General features: G+C 47.1%; 1 protein-coding gene across 6 annotated transcripts in view; it reads right to left on the minus strand.

The window, feature by feature from the left end:
- The window catches only part of Garnl3 (GTPase activating Rap/RanGAP domain like 3), a 148716-nt gene that overhangs the window by 52080 nt on the left and 80523 nt on the right, over positions 1-16113 (minus strand). For all 6 annotated transcript variants that reach the window (XM_012517003.2, XM_004641553.2, XM_023701679.1 and 3 more), the window contains 5 exons: positions 14357-14456; positions 12248-12366; positions 8079-8143; positions 5529-5592; positions 2361-2387 (listed from right to left, as the gene is read on the minus strand). In XM_012517003.2, coding sequence (XP_012372457.2) covers positions 2361-2387; positions 5529-5592; positions 8079-8143; positions 12248-12366; positions 14357-14456 — 375 coding nt within the window. The remainder of the gene's footprint in view (positions 1-2360; positions 2388-5528; positions 5593-8078; positions 8144-12247; positions 12367-14356; positions 14457-16113) is intronic.

The raw sequence follows: 16113 nt of genomic DNA on the forward strand, positions 1-16113 counted from the left end.
GTGCCGGGCTGGTACTGAGTGAATGGTGGGGCTGGTACGGACCTCCGCCTCTTGCCAGTGTCATGGCCTGGTCCTCTCCAGATGGCTCTGAGAACTGTGCATCACTGAGAGCTCTCAGCAGAGATGGGGCCGACTGTCACCTGGACACTGGCCAAAGCTTTTCAAAGCCCTACGGGGCTATTCTGAGGCTGGCACTGTACTGTGGGTGTCCTTGTTGAGGACCCACCCTACTTTGGATGGAGACCCCAGAAGAACCGGTGTTGTAAGGTCTAAGCCATTATCCCACGGTGTTGGGGTCAGCCTGAAGAACTGAAAAGCCTGTTGGGCATGGACAGGGCAGAAAGGCAGCCTTTCGGATATCCATACACCCAGAGGTATCAGATCCTCCACGTCACCTACAGGCAGGAAGAGTATAGGTCCAGGTTTGCCAAGGCATCCCCGGCCTCAATCTGTTCTGTTGGCCTGATGTCTTGAATAACTACTCTCAAAAGAGTTCCAGTTTACTGACAGAACCACTGGCTTTAGGGGAAGGTTCCAGAAAGACTGTCACAATGCTCCGTTAAGTTTTTAAACCTACGTACAAGGCTTCATTTAGGTAAATCTTATTTCTAGGGCTTCTCGAATATATCCATGGCTAACAAAGGTTCTATTGCTAAAATGAAGGTACTGGTCAAAATAATGAGTTATGTCATACTTTAGGAGGGAGAGTGTGGTCTTGGATAGCTGCCAATAATGGATCACTTCAGGTTGCTGTTTTCTGGTGCTGGGGATGGAACCCAGGGTCTTGCACGACACTCAGCACATGCTCTACCCATGGGCTGCATCCCAGCACCTGAAGGGTCATATCTGAACAAGCTACTCAACCAAACACCATCTGTGCTTCCGAAGATGGCTGCATGTGGACCTGGAGGGAAGGAGAGGATTCTTGAGGTCCCAAGACCAGATGTGGATGCCAGGGGAGGTAACTGCTGGAGGTTAATCCATGGTGTTGTTACCTATCTTAGTTTGTACAGAACCTAAAAACATTAGGCTCTAAGTTTCTTTAGCCAGTACTCAACATGACTGTAGGTGCATTCTTGGTTAACCGTATGATAGGAAGTGTTTTTCTTCTGTGAAAAGTGAAGTATGAGGGGAAAGGAAAGTCTCAATGATTCCCAAAGAATCTTCTGGAACTGGGAAAGGATAGTCTTATTCAAAACTTGACATCGTGGTCCCCATGACCCTCATCTGGACAAAGCTCTCTGTTCCCACAGTGCCTTGCTCTGTGTGTGCTATGGCACTTAGGCCACGTGCTCTTGCGCGGCACCTCTTACGCAGTGGACACACAAAGCATGGGTTTAGGGACACTGATACCACTTTACCAAATAGCTAACTTTATAGAACAACATTAGTCCTTTTTTTTCCGGTACCGGGGATTGAACTCAGGACCCCGTGCTTGCCAGGCAAGCACTTATTCTGAGCTATCTCTGGGCTGTCATCATTAGTCTTGTTTATTAGCTTTTTCTCCAGCCCATCTTTGCAAGTGCTGGTTCACAGGCTAGACTCGGGAATAGATACTCCCTGTGGAGCCCAGCTCAGAAGCTGCAGGATTCAGTGGGAGTTTTGGGGCTCTGAAGGCTGCTGGCTGTTGCTTACCCTCTCCAAGGCATCACTACAAGGGACTCTTGCCACTTCAAGCAAAATAGCCCCTAGCAAGGAAAGAACACTGAGAAACACAGATCTGGCTTGTACAGCCCAGGTGAGAGAAGATGGGCGGTGTCAACACACCAGAGCAGCTGGGTAGGGGCGCTGAGGGGGGCTGGGTTTGGGATATTCTATGAAGAACTGTCAACAAGATGTGCTGATGGGCTAAATAAGTGTATGAGAGATCAGTGTTAAAGATTTTACCAAGGTCGGCCCAAGCAATTGCACAAATGCGACTGTCATTTACTGAGAGGCATAGTATACATACATGATCATTTATTTAATCAACTGCCTATTGAACAGATTTGGATATTTCTATAGGTTAGTTTACCTATTCAGAAAACCAATGTTTAAAAAAAAATAGACAACAGGAAACAGAAATACACAAATATGGCTGGCATCTTGTATCTCAAGAAAGCAACTAAGGCTCAGACATCCTAATTTAATTTGATGGAAATTAAAATCTCATTACTCACCCTGAACTCAAGGTTGACATCTGAAGCAGATTTAAAAACTTTGGTTGTTTTGCATGACTGTATATGCATTGCTTCTGAAGTTTACCTTGAGAAAGCCCCTCGGTAAAGTGCGTCTGCGAGGCCCATCGAGGGGCTGACTTTTATGAGAAGGGAGAGTGCACATGCAGACAAGGAGCAGGGCTGCTCTGCGGAGCTACTCACCTCTTGTTCTTCCAAAACCAGCAAGTCCTGCCAAGTGAAGCGCAACAGTTACGTCCACACCTTACAGCGATCACTTCACTCTGGCTTTCTGTGAAAGCCCGATTTCAGCTTATTCGCAGTGGGTTGCATTAAGACATTTTGCAAATGATCAAGGTTGGTTATGAGGTTTTGGGAAACAAAACAAAATGAAAGACTATGACCAAACACAGGAGCCAAGATTCTTGGGTTTCCCCCTATGACTGGCCTGATCCTAACTCAGCTTCCGTCTTAAGAGGGTTGCATGAGGTCGCAGCCCTAAAGGCTCCTGGCTTAAGTCCTTGCTGTGGCTCTGGCCCCAGAGGAAGTTCCCTGCAGGGTAAGAGGATGGGTGGGGGTGGAGCGCCTTGTGTGTGGTGGAGACTTCATCAGCCTTCAGACACTTTCCTTCTCGCCCTCAGCCACACCATAGATAAAAAGAGTCTGCTGAAAATACATGCACACTTCACAGGCCATCATACTAATAAATGCCTGGAAGCTAATGGCCACCTCCTTGAGCACCTCTTCTAGTTGCAGAGGTAAAAGTACCTGTATGAATCTCATATCTCAATAAATTTAGTATTAAAATATTTATACAAGGTTTTTTTTTCCTGATATATACTTTTTTTTGTGGATGCTATAGATCTGTAAACTAATTACATCAAGTCCCATTTTTCCAGGATCTATTTCTAAGAAAGTACACGGTGGCTGACAGGCAGATACCAAAGCCTGAGGCTCCACGGGGATTAGCAGATGACACTAAGTGGGGAAGGGCAGGCCCAGTGAGCCACAGCACGCATGTGGCAGAGAGAAGGGCCAAGGGCCAAGATGGAGGCCAAGCAGGCTGGAGAAGGCCTTTCCCTCCTCCTTGCCTCAGGTTCTCTGGAGAGGACTCCAGCAGGCTGGAAACCCAGCAAAGCTGAAAGAACTGCATGAGGTACACAGCCTTGGCTTATTTACCAGGAAGCCTCCTCATGCAGAACTCAGCCATCTTTATTATTTCTGAATCCTGGGAAGAAGTAACATTACTGCACTCTTTCCAATGTGGGAGCCTCTGTATTTGTGAGTCACTGTAGATTCCCTTGCAAAATTCCCTTGTATAGTTTATGATCCCTGCCACCCTGGGGCGCAGGTTCACTGCGCAGGTTCACAGGTGAGACCTGGAGGCTCCGAGGGGCCTGGGAGAGGCTGTGAGCCTCAGGCTGTTCTACCCACACTGGCTGTGGGGAGAAGCTGAGGGAAACACACACCTGTCAGCTTCCCAGCTGCCAGGAGCTTGGCAAGTGTGAGGCCTCGGCTCTGTGACATCGGCCCCAGGCCTGGGGCGGGGGGCAGGCTCTCGTTGGTCAGGTCTCATCAATCGGCCTCGAGCTCAGGGGTCTCGGCATTTGGCCTAGGGGCAGGTGTCACGGCGCTCACAGTGTGTTATCTTGCAGTTTCCTTGTCTTAGGTTCCATCTGCTCAGAAGGGGTGCTCCTGCCATGTGTCCTGGTTTGCCAATGTCCCAGGGAACTTGCCAAGTATTTTAAATATTTGTAAATTGGTCACTATCAGATCCTTTCTCTGCTGTTCCCTGGTTTATAATTTTGGTCTCAGAAAGTATAATCTCAGTAACAAATCTGTTTTCCCTTCTTTTCTTCCTTTAGTACTACAGACTGAACACAGGACCTTGCACTACACCACCCCCCCTTTCTCCCTGCACTTCTAAATTCTGTGACTTGGGATCCTCCTACCTCCACCTCCCAGACCACTGGGATTATAGGTGTGCCAATGCCGTAATCCCAGCCAATACTTGTTCTTCACATAGTCCTACTGGTGGTGTACGTGATAAAGGTATGACTCTAATTGTTAGTTTGAGCTGGTGCTGAATTTTATTTTATTTTTTTGGTGCTGAATTTTTAAAAAAAAATGTTATAAAAGGACTTGGGAGACAGTGACTATTACACATGTATTTAAAATGTTTTAAAGTTCAAATTTAGCCCTACAGAATTAGGAAAGTCAAATCTAACTAACAGGATGATGGATAGAAAATTACAAAAATTACAAAAATAAAAAAGATGATGGGTAGAGGCAGGAAGGCGCAGCCAGGAATGGTGGTGCACATCTGCAATCCCAGCCTTTAGGAGGCTGAAGTAAAGGGATGGCAAGTTCGAGTTCTGCCTGGGGAACTTAGCAAGACACTGTTTCAAAAGAAAAAAAAAGGGGGTGAGGCTGAGGCTATAACTGAGTGGTGAGTACCACTGGTTTGATCCTCTGGTACTGGGAGAAAAAAAGGAAGAAACACACAGACACCCAGGTGCCTCCATCCGTTTAAAGCTAGTTTCATCACATGTTGCTTCTGCAAAGATTTTTTGTTGCAAAAATGTCACTACAGCTTTGCAGCCAGAAACAGATAAAGAACATTTTAAATAGCTCCTTGAGCGGGGGGGAAGATGCTTCCTTTGCAATGCAGTCGGTTTAGCATCTGCTCATCCTCGGGGGGCCGCGATTGCTAAGAACTCTGCCTGCACCCAAAGCCCATTACTGAGGGCTCCCAGGGGACTTCTTCAGCAGAACCTGGTGGCGGCTGCAGTACGGAGCAGGGACTGAGCCCCTCTCAGGCTGCTCATGCACAGAGGGCGGGGGAGGCTCGGGAGGGCTCCTCATGATGGGCAGGTCAAAGCACAACTGTAGGGAAGTGTGAAAGCATCTTTCGTTTGATGAAAAACAGCAAGAGGGACCACAGAATGCTGCTGGATCTTTCTTCTTGTCCTCTTCTACTGTATGGAAGAGGAGACAAGGATGGCCCGCAGAGATGGGCTCTGCAGTGGCAGAGGCAGAGGAAGTGCCAAGGGTCGGCTGTGGGACCCTGCACCCCTAGCTGGGGCGTGGGGCTGGAGGTGGGGGTCACCCCAGTGTGGAGGAGGAGAGCATTAAGAATCTCAGTAGTGAAGGGGGCCAGCACGCTGGTCCTGGCAGGCTTTCATTTCTAACTGGTTCAGACCTGCTATGCCCACTTCAGGCATGTCTGGAGGTGCTCCTGTGGGGATGTTTTAAAAGCCACACAGGTGATTTTGCTCTGAATCCAAGACTAAGAATCCCAGTGGCCTGTCAGTTCCACCCTAACGTGGTGATCAGTTTTATACAATTACAAAGCAGAAAACTTTCCATTACCTTTTGTATCTCAGGATGAAAAATCTCCCTAGGACCTTTCTCAAATTTGTCCAGATTCATGGCACTGAAACAGAACAGAGCTACAATGAGCTACAGTGTCATGGAAGCCTAAGGTGCAGCTCGCCTCAGTCCTTCAGAGACGCTAAGAGCTTCCAGAAAGCACAGCTGGATTCTGGGAGGGGCCTGGCACGCAGGAGGTACAAATCAACAAAGGAGGGAGGGATGGATGAATGAAGATGTGACAGTCACCCAATGCCACATTCCACTTTGCTTACATAGCTGTCTCTGAGTAATGCTCATGACATACTAGGGGGAGGGGGGAATCAGGAACACCTGTTTCAGGTGACTGTGACCAATCTTCCAGATTTTTTTTTTTTTTAGACAGGGTCTTGTTATGTAATTCAGGCTGGCCTTGAACTTACTACATAGCCCAGGCTGGCCTCAGACTCTTGGCGTCCTCCTGCCTCAGCCTCCTGAGTGCTGGGCTTATAGGTGTGTGCCAGATTCTTATTTTTATTTATTAGGAAAATGATACAATGTAAGATTAATGGATATTTTCTTCTGCCTTTGGCAACTGCTTGGCTACCTAGGGAAAAATGTTTGTAAAGAGTGTTTGTTAATGCTTTATTTTGGACAGGCAATGTTAACATCCTTGAAGTTCCTCTACAGGTAAAACAAGGAGTGTCAACTGATGATTCTAGGGTCCCTTTCGTTGGGCACTAATGGTCACGAGTGAAAAGTAAAAATAAGAATTATAGGGGCTGGGAAGATGGCTCAGTGGAATAAGTGCTTCCCTGGCAAGCGCAAGAGCCTGAGTTCAATCCCCGGCTCCACCAAAAAAAACCAAACCAAAACAAAACAAAACAAAAAAAACCAACAACAAACTAGTATGCACAGAATACTTACTACATGCCAGGCATCTGCACCTGCTAAGTGCTTTGTGCGATTTATCTTGGGTAGTCCCTACGAGGCCAGCACGATTTTGTTCCCATTTTAGAAGTGAAGAAATTGAGGCTCAGAAGTTAAGTCTAACAAAGCTGGTTAGTAACAGAGATAGGACTTAAACTCAGGCTTACCTGACGCAATAATCCAACTAAATGAAATTATAACTCTAAAAAAAATGCCTATTCTTTAAATGTAGAGAAGAAAGCTACAGTTAACTTTTAGGGGAAATAAGATCAACAGAAATCTTAAGATAGTATAGTTTAGAGAATTTCTTGCATAGCAAGTTAAATTTTACAGCTTCTTAGAAGCAGCAAGATATTTTTGTGTTCAACACAAATGTTAACCTCTCTGTTGAAATTCAGACTTCTCTGGAGAAAAATCAGGAGGCTTAACACAGACAGGAGGTCTGCAATTTGGAGACCAAATCAAGCTTGAAAATGGGATATAAAATTTTACTTCTTAATCTTGATGCCATTTAATGAGCCAGCAGCAGTGCTAACGGAGGCAGCCAAGTCTGGTGCTGTGAGAGACATCTTGGCAAGGGGAGCGGTAGCTATGATGCGTTACCTGGGGACACTGGAAACACATCTGCCACCACCTCGCTGCACACCAGTAGCAAGACATTGCCAGGGCACTGGGATAAGCTTCAGCCTTCACACCAAACGGCATTAGTGGTGAAGAGCCCGAGCCCTGGAGTAGTGGGATCTAGGTTCAAGGCCCAGCTCGGCAGTTTACCCGCGGTGAGCTCTTTGCCAAATCCCTTCACCTCTCTGGGGTGCCGACTGCTGGCAAGTGAGTGGAGATGATCATAGGTCAGCTTCATGGAGCTAACTTACAGACATACTGAGAGAATGCCTGTCAAGCACTTAGCATGGTGCCTGACAAAGAAGCTACTGGAACATCCTCGCTGGTGACCAGGCGACAGGCTGAAGCCTCTGCCCTGGGGGAGCGCACCCAAGGGGAGCTGGCACCCAGGCAAAGGAGAGACAGGGAAGGGAGGTGGGAGCTGGGGCGTGAGGGGCAGCCAAGCAGGGAGCAGCCAGATGTTCCAATTATTTAACTTTCTGTTTGGCAAAGAATAAGCACATTCTCCCAGCGCAGCCTTTGCTGACATGTGGGTTTCTATTTTGAAGTATAAAAATGAAAGGGAAAATATTTCTTTGATTTCTCTTTCTAAAGCCAAAGTATCTGAGTGAACGCAAGAAAAAAGCAGCAAGCTACAAATGCAGGCTGGAGAGATGCTACAGAGAGAAGCTATAGAGCTGAATCTGTGGAGCGCTGTGTGATCTCGGCTTTCTCTTTGGAACCTGCATTACCTCATCCTTAAAATGCGGACAGTAATGGAACCTGTGTTATGGGGCTGCTGCCAAATCGATGTCTGCCAAATCGATGTCTGCCATACAGACAAGGCTTCCTGGAAAGCTAACTCAGGAAGACCACAGGGAAAAGCAATTTATAAAGACTTCCAACTCAGGGTGTGGAATTTTTAGGCATTTATTCATTTTTTTTTTTTTTTTGGTACTAGGAAGTGAACTCAGGACCTCGTGCTTGCCAGGCAGGCACTGTGCCGCAGAGGTATGTCCCAGCCCCTTCAAATTTACTCACCTTAAGATGGACTTTACAGACAGAGTTTTTGTGGGGCTGTAGGGAAGGCATATTTTCTGTGTCCCCTGGAAAAGTCAAAGCACCCCATCAGTGAGGAGTCTGGCAACTTTGTCTCTGCAAAAAATGTCTTATCTAGTTAGTGAAAAGGACTTCCGCCCGGACTTTCTCATTTCTTCTTCAGGGATCATGCATAGGAATAAAGCCATTCTGTGTTGGAAAAACTCTTGCTCAGACCTGACAGCATCTTCTGCTTCTTCTCTGCCCATCAACATTTACAGATTTGAGCATGACTTTTCAACATACGGGTTCTCAAGAGCTTAGTATGGGGGAATATCTGAGCCATGTGCTACCATTCGAGTAAGCATCCCCTAAAGGGCTATGTGTTAAAGGCTTCACTGCCAGCCAGTGAGGCTACTAGAAGGTGGTGGAAACTTTAAGGGACAGGACCTGGTGGGCGGCCATAGGTCACAGGGAAGGGGCAATGCCCTCGAAAGGGATTATGGGACTTGATTTCTTCCTCTCTCATCAGATTCCTCCTGCCAGGATGTGTTGTTCCTTAAGGGCTCACAGCAGGGGGGCCAACCCACCCGGGGCTGAACCCTCCAACACTGCCAGGTGCTTGACCTGATGGGAGGGGCTCGTGTGATCTCAGAGCGAGTCAGGCCAGCCTCAAAGATTGTAAGAAAGAAACAAGTTTCATTTAACAATGGGGTTTACTTACAAGGACTTTAAGTCAAAGACTTGTTGAACTAGAAATCACCTCAATCTTCCAGGAAGCACTTCTGACATATATTTTATGCTTATCTGTGCTGACCTAGGTAAAGTCTATTTTTTCCTTTCTAAATGAGTATCCAATGTAACCAGCTCATAAAAAGTACTCAGTAAGTGCTTCCTGACTTCACGGTCAGGGCTCCGTGAAGAGTTGCCCATAGGATGTGTCCCCTGTCCAAACCACAAGACCAGGCAAGTAGTGTTCTTTTTCTCTGATTGTCTACAAAGAGACAGTGTAGCGCTACACTCCACAAAGGACTTGCTATTACATCGTCAGCAAAAGGGAACACCAGCAAGTACACATTTAGAATTCTTCCTAAATTCGACTAATCACAAAGTCAGCAGCACACAAGGCTAGAGAAGATTTAGGACATAACTTGCAGGACACGGGCAAAGAAAGAAGTACGACTTTCTTTGAGCTTTTGGTGTGCACTGGTCACCTCTCCATTCCAGCCTTGCACAGTGGCCCGAGTGGAGTTCCTTGGCTTTTTCAAGCCATAATATCTTTTCATAAAGAAAATTTCCATAATCACAGCCCTAGAGGCTTGAAACTGTCATCACCCCCAAGGCTGGGCAGCAAGATGTCTTTGCAGTGGACGCTGGAAGTCGCCCACATAGGGCCCACCCTGTGGATTCTCCACCAGTCAAGGGCCTCAGCCTGGCTTCCTACAATCTTAGATACAAACCATTTTCAAGTAAGGAAGGAACACGAGGACAGGAATACATCTTCTCCAATGTCCCAGGTCGCACCTGTGGAGACCCGAGTTCTTTCTGCAGCCTTGCTTTTTACTGGCCCCAGCCTGCCTCACACTGTAGGCACTACTGACGGATATCAACCTGTGGTAGGTCTTCAATCTGCCCTCCCTGCTCAGCAACTTCCTGTCTACCTTTCTTCTTACCAAACACCTGAGAGATAGTTTTAAAGAGAAGTTGAAGGCAGCTTAGGTGGAATGAACAGGGGGAGGCCCCAGTTTATCTGCCTGGGAGCGAGAGGCACTGTCACAAGCTGCCTGTGTGGACAGGAACAGAGGGCTCGTAGGACTCTTCCTTCCCATCTTCTTCTTGTAGCTTTTCAGAGTCCATGCTGAATGACAATGGTTTGGGTGACCCACCCATCACGAGTGCACGTATAGCCAAGTGCGTGCACACATTAGGCTATGTAAAGTGAGAGTGGAGACAGAATAGTGGGCAAACCCTGCCCTATTCACGCAACAGATGTGCGCAGGTGTGTGCATGCATGCCTGGCTGTGCAGAGACATGGCTAGGAAAATGTCACCACGACCACCTCTGAGAGTTTTCTTTTTATTTGCTATATTATCTGGATGGATTTTTTTTTTTTTTTGTAGTACCAGGGATTGAACTCAGGACCCTGTGCTTGCCAGGCAGGCACTTATTCTATTGAGCTATCTCCCCAGCATCTGGATGGAATTTTTACAACCAGTTAGTTTTATAAAAAAGTCTTTTCCATGTGTTTACAAAAAGCCCAGCAGAGGTGTGCATGGCTGTTTAAAGAAGGGGTCTACATTTACTGTTTTTCCAGCTGCTTTATAACCCAACAGAACACGAGCTTGTGGTGGGGTTGGGGAGAGTGAGGTGCCATATCTGGGGAACCCCAACAGCCTCCAGGGCTCCCTGAGGCCAGCAGTGCTTAATAACTGCCCCCTTTGGTGCTGCTCAGTTCCCCACCTCCTCCAGCACCTCTGTTTGCAGCTGGGAGCACACACTCACCTGCTTTAGGCACATAATTTAAGAGACTTTGGGGAAAGGTGGGGAACCATTCAATAAAAGGAGACAAATGCCCTGAGTGCCCAGCCAACGCTGCCTTCTCAAAGGCCCTATAGTTAAATCCCAGGACTCCTCTAACAGCAGCTGAGAGCAACCCCGCAGGGCATGCGCTGCTGTCTTCCACTTGTCAGTCTCTTTCTGGAACATTCATGGGCTGCCTTCCACTCTGGATGTGGCTGGTTCCTTTCCATCCTTCACCTCTCTATTTGGATGCTTCTCTGGCCTGTTGGACCTGAAGCAGATCTCTGGCACTGTTCTCCAGGTTCTACACTGTGCCACGGCCTGTTTTCTCAGCACGTGTCCCATGATTCCTCCCTCAGTACCTCGCCCCCAGCTCAGGTGAGGAAGAGGGCACTGCTACTTTCCAAAAGAAGAAGATGCTGAGAAAACCCACTGCAGAAAGGCAGGAGTGGATGGATTATGGTGCAGGGAGCTGGCTGGGTGGCTTCCAGTGTTGATGACCCAAAAGACCACAGACATGACTGACGTGGTGATCCTGCCTCCTTGAATCTGACTCATAGCTCCCAAGGGTCATGCTGGAAGGGGCTGTAGAGCTTTTGAGAGGTTCAGAGACTAGTACAGACCTGATATTGGATGAGAGAAGGACTTTAGAGGAGGCAAATGGTGGGTTCCAGGGGCAGGTGCTTGTTTTCTCATGACCCAAAAAACCCAGCAACATCTCAGTGGTCCCCATTCTGGATCAGCCAATGCACAACAGAAACCAGGAAAACTCTAGGGGTCTGTCCAAGTACTCTGCCACCTCCAGGCCTTACAACCCTAGCCCCATGTATCCCGATACCAAATGCAAGAGGAGCAGGAGGAGGGCAAAGAAAGCAGACTGATTATTTGTCCAAAGCTACAAAGTGATCCTCAAGGGAATACAGGAACTAGAAGAGATGGGAATGCTGTAATTAATCAATGGAAAATTAACATAAATAAAAAAGTAGGCCAGGAAACTGCCTGCCTGGTAGAGTTGATACGAGGCTCTGGGTGAAGGCACTGTCACTTCTCACCAGGAGGACAACGCAAAGCCCACGGCGCGCGTGTGAAGTGCCCAGCATGGATTTCTGACTGCTGCGTGGATTCTGCTCCAGCACTGCTGTCTGGATGGCAGGGCGGACCCCTGCGACAGGGGCCGTGGTGGGTAGGGGGCTGCTGACACTTCTCTGCGGGAAACTATTTCATGTGTAAGACTTTATACTATATAGATTTTTACCTTCAGCTTGCTTTTAAAAACAAAACTTTCAGACACATACCACGGTGCTTCCATAAAGAGAGGCAGCCCTGCCCTGAAGTTCGCTGGACTTTGGCATCACTTATTAATTCAGCCAACACGTATCTCTGGAGTGCCCCTATGTGCCAGGCCCTGTGCTATCTGGTGGGGACACTGGGCACAGAGCAAGCATGTTCCAGGCTCCTTCCTGTGAGTACACATTCTAGTGGGAGAGACAGTGTGAGCCAAGACAGACACACAGATTTACTTCTGTACAGTGGTGCTGAGGTCCCGTCTCAGATCGATGCAGCCCTGGGATAGCCACGCTGAAAGCAGCTCCTCAGAAAGGCTGCCCGAGCCACCTGGACAGTGTCGCTCACTGAGCCACGTCAGTACTTACCGTTTTTCTCCACAGAATTGCACGGTACTGAGGGACACGCTGATTGTTCTGGTCAGAAAGGGTCACAGACAGGAAGAAGGGGCTCTTCTCTGCATCGTTTCCAATGTAGTTCTGATGGACTGGAAAGAAACAGTGAGAATGCAACTGGTTCCCGAGCCAGTCAGCAGTGCTACAAGCTCCTCCCACATGCGCAGCTAACAATAATCCCATGATTGTCTGCGGCAGACCCTGACCACTCTCTGGTAATTCTGTACACCTTTCCCTTTGCCCATGTTTGGTTTCAGGTTTCAGCAAGTGACCCAAATTCTCGCTAATGAGAGCAAAAGAGAACCCTGTCAAGGGCATCTGCAAAGGCTTCCACTTTCTAAAGTGAGGTAAGGTGTAGAAGGGATGGCTGGACAACCATCTTGTGACCCAGGAGGGCCATAGTAAGCAAACACAAAGGAGAAAGGGCCTGGGTCCTTGATCTCACTGCGCTTTTGAAACCACCAATCCAGGGGCTGCCTTCCTGCAGGCTTCTTGTTCTATCTTTTCTTGCTCAAACTAGCTTGAGCCAAGCTTTCTGTTCGCTGCAGCTGACGGCCTCAAGCGCACAACGCCACTTCCCCATAAAGCCGTCACTGCTCTGGGCTCAGCTTGCAAGCGAGGAGGAAGACAACTTTCCTGCTGCTTTCTTCCTTTATAAATGCTTCTCTATCTCCCAACCCACCCAAATAAATTCTGCCTGGTCAAATATGTGACCTGGTCAAATATGTGACCAAATAAATTCTGCCTGGTCAAGTCTGTACTGGGTTCTTCAAAAGACATCACTTAGGTCTCATCACTCTCATTTAAGAGCCCCAGCAGCACATCTTTAAACGGATGCATTCGGCTGATAGGCACTTTCTCCAACTCATTTTGAACCCTGCAGTAGCAATTATTTTTCCATTCCCCAAATCTTCCGCCGACACACTTCAATTTTCTATCTTTCTGTGTATGTTCCCTGAGACCTCTGTTCATTCTAAATGTACATTAGTGAGCTAGCTCCTGGGACGTGCTAGCCGCTGGGGATAGAGGTATTCTTGCACGTCTCACCGAAATGTCTGTTCAAACCTACTAGGTAGGCACTCGTCGTCCCTCTACTCTGCAGGTCAGGAAGCTGAGCTTCAGGGAATGGAGAGCAACTCGGGCAAGGTCCTATGGCTAACAATGTGGTGATGGCAGAACAAGGATGCAAAACCATTCTCTACAGGCACCATGGGGCAGGGACTGTGCCTGCCTTGTCCTAGGGCCCCACTGCTGTACACACTGCCTGGAAGATAGTAGGTGACAGGTGAGTACTTGACACTGATGAATGAAAGTTCCAGAGCCTACAGTCTAATGCTTCTCTAGTTCTCCATTGGCCCTGAGCTTAGGGAACCAATTCTCTTTCTCATCGCTCTGAAAGATGTGTTCAAGATTCACTACAGATGGAATACTTGCATTAAGTCTGAAATTGTTTTTTTAAAAAATTTTTTAATTAATGTATTTGATATAGGGCCTACAGGGTGTTCAGGGTCTCACTATGTAGGTCAGACTTGTAGTGGTCCTCCTGTTTACAGCTTCCCAAGTACTGGGATTACAGGCATGCGCCACCACGCCCAGTCTCAATTGCCTGGGGTGTGCAGCATCCTGGGGGTCGAACCCTGGCCACTGTGCTCTGCCTAAGCAGGAGCTTTAGTTTGCTGAGCTATCTGGCTGGCCCTGAAGTTGTTTTTCAACTGTGAAAAGGTTTCTTGTATCTCAAAGCACTCGTTCACATTATGTAACTCCCTCTAGTTCTCCAGTGTCAAAAACAAGAGACCAAATAAAACCAGAATCAAAAACCCTAAGACCTCTGAAACTTAGAATAATGCAGCAAACAAACAAACAAACAAACACACACACATACACAAACCCCTAAACAAACACACAAACAGGGTAGAAACTCTCACACTCTACACATTTTACTACTGACCTTGATATAAAATGCCCTGACGTTATTATTCCTACATTGGCCAATTTCACATACACAGGGTACCAGAAATTACACTAACATTCATTTTCACTTTGACTATTCTTTCTTCCCAAACCCCAAAATGGCATAATTACCTTGCCCTAAAAAATACTTGAAATACCATCTGGTGTGGTACTCCGGGTTTTCTAAGTGCACGTCTGTTCTTCGCCAAGTACCTGGCAGGGCAGTTGCATTCTGTAACGGAGCAAAGTTGTGCCATTAAGAAGCTTATTTAGAAAGCAAATAAGAATCTGACAATGAACCAGAGCAAAAGAACTCCCCCCAAAACCCCCCAAAATCCACTGTTAAAAGCATACATGCAAGGGCAGTAACTACATGTTCTCATGAGACCGGACCCTGAAGTCTGAGTTCACATCATGGCCGAATTCTTAGGGGTCCTTTGGGTACACGAGAAAGAATGAACCAACCGGTGAATACAAAGTGCCTGCTTCTGTTTTGAGGCAGTACAGCATCTGGGAGCCGGTGTCCCTGGAGTGAGGCACGTCTCGCCTAGAGCCCACCTCTCAGCATCTCACTCAAGTCCACACGCTTTGTAAAATTTTAAACTAAGTATCATAAAATCACCCAACTCCTATGGAAAATATGGACGAAGAGAAGGAATAATCAAAACCTTCTACCCAAAGTATGATTATTGATACTTTGGTATGTTTTTTCCCTATGTATATGCTAATATCCTTACTTCTTAGCATACACTGAACCAAATGCTAGCCAGATTAAGTACCTAAAACTAATACAAATTATAAAAGTATACCAACAATTGGTCTAATTAATTCTTTTTCTTTTCTTTTCTTTTTTTTTTTCTTTTTCTTTTTTTTGGTGCAGGGTCTCGCTATGCAGCTTGAACTTGTAGTGATCCTCCTGATTTGTGCCTGCCTAGTGCTGGGATTACAGGCATGCACCACCATGCCTGGACTCCATCACTGGCTCAGCGCGCCTGGGTGCAGGGCCGGTGTGGCATTCGGTGCCAGCGATTGAACCCTGGCTCTTGCGCTTACCTAAGCAAGTGCTTAGTCCGCTGAGTTATATCGCCAGCCCTTGGTCTAATTATTGAACACTCTGATTCCCAATCCTTTACAAGTATCAAAGTCTTTTGCAGCAAAAGTCTGCATCTTGCATGGTCTGGGCTGAGGCCGTGAGACACTAGCTTTCTGTTGGTCTCCACAGACATCTATGTGACGCCTTGTACAGAAGACAGATGGCTGGAAACCACTGGCTCGTATCTTCTAATTCCAAAATGCCTCTAGTGATTTACTAATTGTTTACGATCAGTTTCTTCATCATGTGAAGAGGTTTCCTTCATTTCTGAATCAATAAAGAGCCCCCTCCCCCCCTTTTTTTTCCTTTTTGTGGAACTGGGAATTGAACTCAGGCCCTTGCACTTGCCAGGCAAGTGCTTGTTCTACTGAGCCATCTCCCCAGCCCAAGAGCCCTTTCTCTGCAATGAATGTTGAATTTTATTGAAAGCCTTTTTTTTTTCCCCCCCAGGGAATAACTATTGAGAGACTAGGTTAAATGGAGGAGAATCAGTGATGCAATGAATTATTTATAGTAATAGCACTTCAGATGTTGAATATGTTTGGATTTCTGGACAACTTCCTACTAGGTCATGTACAATATTCTTTTAATAGACTGTTGAACTTTGAAAGTCATTTGCATATCATGGCTGTGAGTGAGATGGATCTCTCCGGCTTCTTTGGGTGCATCTCTGATATGCTTCCAGGGTCGGGCTACCTTACGAAATGGATAAGGAGGCTTTCAGCCTTGGCCATCACTGTGGAAATACTGACAGTCGCAGAGCGCTGTCCGTGTCAGGCCTCAGGCCACCCACTTC

This window comes from Octodon degus, unplaced genomic scaffold, assembly GCF_000260255.1.
Source record: "Octodon degus isolate 3935 unplaced genomic scaffold, OctDeg1.0 scaffold00138, whole genome shotgun sequence".
Taxonomy (NCBI): Eukaryota; Metazoa; Chordata; class Mammalia; order Rodentia; family Octodontidae; genus Octodon; species Octodon degus.